Raw genomic sequence first — 10337 nt, 5'->3', positions numbered from 1 at the left:
TACATATTAATAAGAACAGTAAGGAATAGTCCTTAGTAAGAAATAGTCATTTTATTTTCTGAGTCTATAAAGATAAAATTACCATATTTCTAAGGTCCTGAAAAAACTGGCAATTTCAAAAAAAAAAAAAAATCAGTATGTATGAGGTCAGCTTGTATACAAATCCACCTGAAGAAAGAAGAGATACAAATTTAAACCAAAAATAAAATACTGTGTTAAATACCAAACAATTTCTACTTATGCTCTGTGGTTGCGCAGTTCTAAAGTAAATATGCTAAGAAAAGCTGCGATTCGTACAGGGGTGTAATGAGTAGTGATTCAGCAGAATGGCAAAGGAAAAAAAAAATCTTCGAAATTTTGTATATAAGTAATTTTAGTCATTATTATAAAATAATATAAATTTGTCTTTCAGCTTAACAAAATTTAGAACTTAACAAATATGTGTGAAAACAATTTCTAATGTATATTTAAAAATAAAATATTAAATTTTTTATTAAATCTAGCCAGTTATTTGGTCATCCCAATATTCATTAATCCCTATTGCTGGTTCCTTTCACACTCAAAAATAGTTGCAAATGCTATCACTGGTATATTTCGGCAAACAATTCGCCTTGGGCATTGATCAATTTATATTATGACAAATGTTGCACAATATCTTCACTGGATAATTAGTTTCTTTGTTGTAATATTACAGTTATAGGATTTGTTTTTTCATATAAAGAGGGGGGAGTCTTACAAAACTGACCAGGCATTTTTTACTTAACTACTTATCAAATTTTGAAAAAATCAATCAATTTATAAAAAATCAACTCGTTGCAGGAGGGTATCTGTCTATTTAATGTATGAGAGAAAAGCAAGCCGTTTATTCTAGTTGGGGATATGATTTTTACGTCATTAATTTTAATTTGTTGAATTTTATATCTTGACAATTCATTTTAGACAAATTCAACATCTGATATCTCCAATTATTATTTTCAACTGATATACGTAATAGGTACATAACTACTTAAGCAGGCATATACATATGCGAGGATAGATTATCTTGATTTGCTGCATCTTGAAATATTTGCTGATCAATGTTGGTAATTATAGCAAAATAAAAGATACTAAGCTACTGATAGTACAAAAAGGATCCTTTTTGTACTATTTCAAATTAATAGCTGATAGTATTTTATAACACTATCGTATGTCTTTTAGAATTCTAAAATTCAATATTCATGTAGTTCTTTGAATAAGGAATTAAAACTGAAAATGTTTTTAGAGCTGAAGTACTTTTATCCTAACAAAAGTGTAACTATTATTCATTGCATTTCTATGGTGAAAAATTAAAAACTTAAGGACTGGATTTTCTCCTAATACAATTAAGAAGGTGCTTTTCTTTAATTGCAGCAAATCCTTGTGGAAACAGCTAAACTATATGTACATAAATTGTGTTCCACATAAGTTTAAAGGAAATTTAATATATACAACCACACACTTGTATATACAACAAATATTTCTTCCAATAATCAGGATCACAATTTTTGATATGAACATATCATATTGTTTTTATAAAAAATATTTACATATATTAAAGAAAGGTTAATTTTTAAATAGGTTTAAAAAATTATCAAGTTTAAATTATTGTGAAAAACCTAGGTTGAAACAATCTTTAGATTTAGTATTAGAATATGCATTACATTCAAGTTACGAAAAAAAAAATGCTGTGTAAGACAATATCTTGAAATATATTCTCTCTCTAAAGTTGTAATCTTTACAGCTATAACAATAAAAAGGCTCAACTTGATAGTAACTGCTGTGGATTAGACTCTAGAATCGCCTTAGAAAAGATTCTCATAATAGCTTCCTTTTTATAAACAGCAAAAGTGATAAGTTATTTCAAGATTCAAAAGTAAATATGCTGCATAAAAGTTATGTTTAAGACGAGTGATTTGTATAAATCTGTTCTCTGATTTGTAATTGTCAGTTTCAATCTACTAATTTTTTTGGTTTAAGAGTCAAAATCTAGCAAGTTAAGTTTTCAAATAAGAATTGTTCAATGGTTGTAACAAATATCAGAGTATGTATTCATCACATGATCTTAGTGCTGCAGCTTTTACACTGACTGTTACAAATGTAGCCTTAATGTTGACAGTAGGCAAGTGCATTTTATAGTACAGAAATGACTTAGTTAAATTAATAAAATCACTGATTTTTTTCTTCAAACAAATGACAACTGAATAAAAATGGAATGCATAGCGGTTACAAGTAACATCTAATGTAAAAAAAATACTGGATACAATGACGTTGCTTCATATGAAATATCAAACGACTAGAACAACATTAGCTTGACGTATTACAATGAAAATCAAACAACATCCAAAGTAGTAAGTGAGATACAAAAATCTAAAAGAGAAAAGGAGTTTTATTTTAAAAACAGTTAATATAATTGTATACATTATCAGTGAGGCAATTCACAGCACCTGCATCTATAAAAATTTAAGCATATAAACATATGGGGGAAAAGTTTAAATCTGAATATTAAAGGAACAAAAAATGCATGGTTTTCTCTGTGTCAATTGATGAAAAAACATGCACTGCAAGGAAATGTTTATACAGTTGGGTGCAAGGCTGAAGGCCTAAATATACATATCAAAACGGGAAAGAGCAAAAACTGATATGATAGACACTTCATTCTATTAGTTTATTATTTTTTTAATGGTTTTACTACCAGCTTTTCATCTTTTTACATATCCCAAATCCATAGGGACGTCTAGTATAAAATTTTCCTCATAATGTGTCTTAAAGATCATCTAAGATCAAAACATATTTTTCAATAAATAAACTATGGGTAATATCAGTTTTTGTTAACTATTTGATTAGTTAAATGGTAAATAAGGACTATTAAGTTTGATCAACGTCACAAATAAAATACACTAACAAAGAAGAAAGTATGCAGATAAATTGAGCTTTTTCTTTTCTTATTTGATATCAAAAATCAGCAGTTTAGTTGTTGATAAAAATAACATTAAAAAATAAACTTTAGCTGGTAAAGGAAAATATCATAGCTGACAACTGCTCAGAATTTTTTGGATTTGTTTCTAATTTTTAAATCAAATCTGATATTTTTATAAAAAATCTGAATTTTCGTAAAGGTGTTTTGTTTTTAAATCAATCCCTTGTTTTCCCCACCGCAAGCGCTCTTGTGATTATTGTGCAAAAGTAATTTTTAGTAGCTTTTTATTGGAAAATACTAGCACAATAGCTGTAGCTGATCATTTCACTAAATTGAACTATTATTACACCTATTATTATTTTTACACAAACTACTACTATTATTACAATTATTATTTTTTTTAAAAAATGCATTGTAGTATTTAAACAGTTGCATCAGAAATATTTGTTTATAATGTAGATTATTATTTACCTGTATTTTATAATTTAGAGGAGAATAATTATAAATTAATTGGTAATGGTTGTTTTTAAGCTATTATACCAGTATTCCTAATTATGAAGTATTAATATTATAAATTTACAACAAAAGATAGTGTTTTGTTTTACTAATTTACATACGGTATTTAAATATATATCTATTAATGTTATTATTTAATAGTTAAATTTTTGTCTTATTCTCGTAATTGGTGCGTATAATTTTGTCGCATATTGTGTTCCTAATTTTTTATTCCTAAGGTTGGCAGCTATGAAAATATTAATATTTAGCTTCATTAATATTCTTAGTTAATTCTTGTCATTAAAGTTTGTTTTCCTGCAATTGCTTTTATCATTTGTACTAGTTTTTCTCAAATAGTGCTACTGTTAAGGGGTTCAAAGGAAAGAAAAAAAGACAGTCTTTGAATCTTATGACTAATGTAAAATATAGTTATTAGTTACCTAGTCCCGAGCATATCCAACAATTTGCAAGATCATTAAGAACAGATTTATTATGTCCATGTAAATATTTAATGCAGCAAATATATAATCTTCAGGTGATAAGCTGTATTTATGTTTTCCACCAATCATCAGCTGAGTGTCAAACACCAGGTACTAAAAAAAATAATACAAAAGTAGAATAAACACATTTGAAAAATAACAATTTTGATTAACAGTAAAAATTTTGTGTAAATAAAATGAGCTTATAGAATGAGAAGATTGAAAATTTTGTATTAATAAAATGAGCTTATACTAGTTAAAAAAATATTCAAATATATTTTAAAAAAAACAACATTTTATTATATTTTCATATTGAGCTGGAAAAATTTCATATAAGCACCCTGATGTTTCTCTACATTCTACACCAGTTTTCTCAAATTGATTGAAATGTCATTTATGTCTCATTGCATCGAGAGTTCATCATTTACATCTTTGTTCTACATGAGAGATAAATCCCAATGTATTTAAAATTGTGAGAATCAAGTGAATGAAATTAAACATGCAGATTCTGTTGACGATTACTGATTTTGAATGTAAACTAGACATTTCATCAATATTAGAAGTGAACGTAAAATTCTTATTTCAATGGTAAGTTGAAGCAGACATTTTTAGAACAAAATTTTAATGAAACTTTTATCAGAACTTTGGATTATGGCAATAAGTTACTCTGATATATCTATTTAAATTATTTCCATGTTGTGGGGATCATATTTGCGATCGATAGGTAATATATTACCTTTGCTAGGTAATATATTACTAGGAAAAATATTTATTGGAGGGTATATTACACATGTATAAAACGAAAGATCTTTTAGACTTTAAAAATTTTTATTTCTGTAATTTTAGAGTTAATAAATAAAATAAAAAAGACGATTTCCCAAAAAATTTCTTGAATGACAGCAGATTTTTAAATTATGTTTTGCTTTAATTTTGAGGGCACAGTATCTCTAAGTTTATCTCCTAATTATTAAAAGCCGTAATATTCAGCGACATTTCTTTTGTGTGTGTTAATAACTATGTAGCATATTTTTAGTGAACCTCATTTAGGCTGTGAAAGATATTAATTTACTTTGGTGCTAAATAATCAAAAGTTAGTTCACTAGTCTTATTGATGATAGTTTTATACGACCAAAAAAAAAAAAATAACAATAGTATATAGCATGAAATTCGTGGGGGAAGAATAACTAATAAGTTACTGAATCATAACTTTAAATAAAATTGACTTTTTCATTTGCTAAATAATGATACTGAAAATCGTGTAAAAAATGAAATTAAAATATACGTTGCACATAACTTGTAGTGAAATTACTCTAAAGATAGATTTCTTTTTAATGTAGTATTTCACAAATAGATATTTAGGAATGCAGGGATGAGATTTTTCCGCTCTTTTTTCACTTTTATCTCTTGAATTTCAGCTATTTTTTTTTTAATCAAAAATTCAGATTTTCTAAAAATTTCACTTTTTTTTTAAATATTCCGCTTTTTCAGAAAATTCACCGATTTTCTAAAAAAGCTTTTTTTTTCTGAAAAGCTGAATTTTTTCACTTTTATCTCTTGAATTTCAGCTTTTTTTATCAAAAATTCAGATTTTCTAAAAATTTCACTTTTTTTTTAAGTATTCCGCTTTTTCAGAATATTCACTGATTTTCAAAGAGAAACAGAAAATTCAAGCTACATAGCTACCAATCCTTTCTCATTTTTACTTATTTTAGCTATTTTCTCCCCTTTTACACGCAGCAGATATGATTTGCCGAATTTTTTACCCGCCCTCCAGATAAATCTGATTTTCGTAGTTCAAATGACGCTGCTTCTGACAAACCTTTAAGAGGTCCCAAGCCTGGAATCTGCTAATATCTCGATTCTTATTCATACGATTTTATTAACAAACATAGCTTTTCATATTTACGTGTTGCGATTCTTATTCACGTGATTTGAATACATATTGTACGTTGCGATTCTTATTTACGAGATTTAAAAATCCGATATTGTGATTCGTATTTACACCTTTTTATAAACCTATGTAGCGATTCGTATTCACTCAAGTTTAAACATTGATTTTCGTATTTATACGTGATTTTAAAATAAGGCATTGGGATTTGCATCATAATTCTTATTTATGCAATCTTAAAATTACGCATCATGATTCGTATTTACGCTATCTAAAAATTATGAATCATGATTTGTATTTACACGCGTTTTAAAAATTCTATATCCCAGTTTGTATTTTCTCATTTTCAAAATCGTATATCTAGTTTCATATTCATGTGATTTCAAAATCCATAATTGTTATTCATATTCACACAATTTTAAGATCAACTATCGCGATTCTTGTAAGAAGTTTTTTTTTTTTTTAATTAGTCACTATAAAGGTGACTGTTTTTCTAACGACGATTATTACTATATGTAAGTGTTACAACATCAGAGAAACTGGAAGGGAATATATTCAAAACTTACATTCTGTGCTTGCAAAGAAGAAAAAATAAGATTTGTCACAAGATGTTTGAAGATGGACTAACGACTTAATATAGCAAACATAAAAGATATAGCATACAAAAGCAATCACTTAAAAAGGGATTTAAATTTTTTTTTGTTGGAAAAAGAGTTAATTAACTCATCATTAAAATTTTATTTATAATTGCTGTTATTTATGCTATAAAATGCAAAATTCTTATCAAATAAAAAACAATTATCTAAACAGTTGCTGATTGTCATGCAAATTTTCAAACTAAAATAGCAATTTTTGTATGTTAAGGAGTTACTATATATGTCTACTTCACTGTTATTGATATGTTTCAGAGGGCTCTAGTTAGATTAGACTGTAATATGAACATAATGATTCGGTCCATTGTTAAAGTTTTTGTTTTCAATATAATTTAAAAAGTAATATTACTGATATATTTACTATAAATCACATAATAGTATTTATTCAAAGAAATGAAATATTAATGTATATTCTCAGTAGTTTTAATTTGCTAAACCAAGTAGTTTTTCAAGTAATAATTGTCTCTTATGTGAACTGAGGGAAAATATAATTTCCAGCTTTATTTTTTCAATTGGTAATTTTTATTTTCACTAAATGTTAAGTATCAATGTAATCATTTATATAATAATAAATAGATTAGTGCGCAATTGTATGTCAACACATTATTTATTACCTTAAACTGTCTGGAATTTATTATTAAAGGGTTGCGCTTGCGTAAAATTTACTATCGTGGAAATTCAGCTTTTTTGCCTTTTGGCTAATCTCATCCCTGGCGAATGTAAAATAAAAAATACAAATAAAGCTGATTTTTTCTTTACGTACAAAGGAAAAAATAATAGCTCCAACTGATGCATACACCAGCTGCATAATCTGGAAAAAAAAATTAAATCACATTGTTATTGACATTAACTGAGAAACATTGTTATTTTTACAATCAATGATTTCTTAAAATAGTTTTTTTTTTAAAATGAAATTTATTCCATATTTTAATACAGGAGTGATTGTATTCCGGGTGAATTCCGGGTTTTTCGTATCATTCCTCCTGGTCTAAAAACTAGAAACGAAGCATGCGAATATCGTGGGATTCTACATATCTCAAGACCGTTGGTTCTTGGACCTTCATGTATCAAAAAATTATAATCTGACAAAATTTTGAAGATTGACTATCCCGTAACAAGGTGTTTTCATACATTCTTCCGCTAATTAGGTCTTACGTGATTCTTCCGCCAATTTTATTCTTTTGGTTTGACGGTTTTTAGCCATTTTGAATATTTGGAATCGATATCGCATATCGTGGCTCTTATTCACGCGATTTTAATATCAAACATCGATTTTCATACTTGCCTGATAGGGGATATTTCCGTATCGTGATCTGTTGCGCCAACTACAAACGCCAAATAGATTTTAAACTTGCTAATTTTTAAAAAAAAAAATATATGTAGATGTTTTGTGCTACGAGTTTGCCCCTTTCTGTGATGTTTTCTTAGTTTCTTGCGGGCCACTGCCCGGAAGTTGCCAAGACTTGGCAATTATTCTGCCACAGATCAAGATACGGAAATCTCCCCGCCTGATTTAAAAGCTATGCGTTGCGGATCGTATTCACGGGATTTAAAAATCATGGAGCTAGGTTAAAAATCGCATATCACAATTCTTATTCACGTGATTCAAAAATCCAGTATCGCGATTCGTATTCACGCGTTTTTAATATCCATTATTGCGATTCGTGTTCACGCGTTACATCTATGCATCGATTTTTGCACTTACACATGATTTAAAAACAACGCATTGATTTCTTAACTTAAAATATTGCTTTGACTAATTATCTAGAATAGTTAAGGTTAGACCTTCGAGCCATTAAGATTGTACTTGAAAATCGGCTCAAAGGTTTCAAGCATTCTACACTTGCAATCTGTTGTCTAAACATTTTGAATAATAAGGAAAAAAAAAGAAATTGAAACAAAGTACATTTTTCTTATCAATTACATACAATTAAAATTAAATACTGCTCATCAGTTTGTATAAACCTGATTTATATTTAATTAAAACCTTAAATGAGTGTTATGTATAATTCATGATTGATTCATTTTAAAAATTTAATTTGCACAAAAGAAGAAAAACTTACCTTTCCCGGAAAGATAATAGCTACTATACCAAACACCAGGAATACAACGGCACTAACCAAGATCAAACCAGAACACGTGGTAAAGTCATACTAAAAAAATGTTCACAAAATATATTGCTTGAAATTTCTTCAATTTAATAAAAATAAAGAATTCAGTTTGGTCGATTCAATTTAACTTATATCTTGGTAAAATATTATATTGATTATTTCAAATGAAAGCACCATAGATATTTTAGTGGTTCATAATTTTGCCAGAAACAAAAAAAAAGTGGATCAAAGAAAAGATAGTTTTTTTAATTTTTTTATTCTAATTACATTTTAATTTTTAGATGAATATTATATAGAGGTTATTAGAATTTATAACATGATGTGAAATTTTCTTAAAAACGCAATTCATTATTAAATTGCTGATACTAAATTTTTCACAACAAAAACCTCGTAGTTATGTTTTTTTTTATCAATGTTTCACATGAAAAATTCTCAAAATATACTTATTGTTTGGTGCCGATAATATTAGAATATCATTAAAAAGTAAATTATGTACTAATAAAAAATATTTTACTGAAAGGCCGCTTGAAGGTTAAAACAAACAAAAATTTTCCTCATAAATTAAAATTGTATCAAATGGTACTTACCTTTGTTTGAAATGCAAAGAGAGTTAAAGCCAAACATATTACCTGCAAATAACAGAAAATTATTAATTATATATATTTATTTATAACATCAAAATAACAAAAACTATTTTTAATCACGTCAATATTAATCTAAGAAGAAAAAAAAGAATCATCTAATAAACAAGGTTTTGAAAAATCAAAAATTCTTGCTCTATAAGTCCTATCAAATATTAATAAGCTTCTTAACCCATTGTCGCAGATAGGAGACTGGTGACCCATATACATATATATTCTGAAACTCTAATTACAAGCAAAAACATATATATATATATGTCACAGCGAAAGACCGAAATCGGTGGTTGTTGACTTTCACCGGTGAATGTCGACAAACACCAAATACGTCAGTGACAGATCGAATATTTCATTACATTCTTGGATACTCGGACCCTCACCGGTGTATGACGACAATCACAGATATGTTTTGGTGAATGCAGGGCCGGCTTATGCATGTCGCGGCCCCTAGGCAATGCTCGTCTCGGCCCTCCCCCTACCGTCTTCTAACTTCCTAATATATTTTTTCGCTAACACAACACTTTATTCATAATTACGCTGTTTTTTACTACACAGGTACATTATCACATTATTCAATAAAAATATTGAATCAAACGAAAAGAATATAAGTAATTAATATATGCATTTAAAAAAAATCATACAATAAGCCTAAATATTAACTCTTCTAACATTTTTTGTTACAAAATCGTCCAAGACATCCTGAAAGTTAACCTTTTCCAATACATCATTTTCAATTGCCATTATGGCCAATGAGTTTAAACGGTTTTGAGACATAGTTGAACGAAGACAGTTTTTAATTAATTTCAATTTGGAAAAGTTTCGTTCACCAGTGGCGTTTGTAATCATTAGACTTCTATATATTTGCAAAGCTGTCATTACATTCGGGAAAGTTGATTGTGCCATGTTACCAATAATCAGTTTGTAAGACTCTTCGGCAGGCACAATTTTTTTCCGGCGTCTTCTAATTGTAAGATGAAGTATTTATACTGCACCATTTCGTCTATAAACTCAGGCTCAATGTCCTCGAAATAATGTTCCTTAAACTTTGTGCAAGCCTGTCTAATTTCAGCGTCGGATTTTGTCGAGAAATCTGTTAGAAACCCAAACAGATCATTTATTTCCCGGTAAGCTTCTAGGC

At 28.0% G+C, this 10337-nt stretch overlaps 1 protein-coding gene across 3 annotated transcripts in view; it reads right to left on the bottom strand.

The window, feature by feature from the left end:
* Positions 1 to 1915: 1915 nt before the first annotated feature.
* The window catches only part of LOC107446570 (protein lifeguard 1), a 75331-nt gene continuing 66909 nt past the window's right edge, over positions 1916 to 10337 (bottom strand). For 2 of the 3 annotated variants that reach the window (XM_071185602.1, XM_071185603.1), the window contains exons 8-12: positions 9149 to 9190; positions 8514 to 8603; positions 7214 to 7261; positions 3871 to 4023; positions 1916 to 2385 (exon numbers count right to left, since the gene is read on the bottom strand). In XM_071185602.1, the coding sequence (XP_071041703.1) occupies positions 3871 to 4023; positions 7214 to 7261; positions 8514 to 8603; positions 9149 to 9190 (333 nt within the window). In that variant the 3' untranslated portion in view covers positions 1916 to 2385. The remainder of the gene's footprint in view (positions 2386 to 3870; positions 4024 to 7213; positions 7262 to 8513; positions 8604 to 9148; positions 9191 to 10337) is intronic. The other variant, XM_071185604.1, reaches the window with a different exon arrangement.

Source organism: Parasteatoda tepidariorum, chromosome 9, assembly GCF_043381705.1.
Source record: "Parasteatoda tepidariorum isolate YZ-2023 chromosome 9, CAS_Ptep_4.0, whole genome shotgun sequence".
Classification (NCBI taxonomy): Eukaryota; Metazoa; Arthropoda; class Arachnida; order Araneae; family Theridiidae; genus Parasteatoda; species Parasteatoda tepidariorum.
This window is presented reverse-complemented; position numbering and strand designations above follow the sequence as displayed.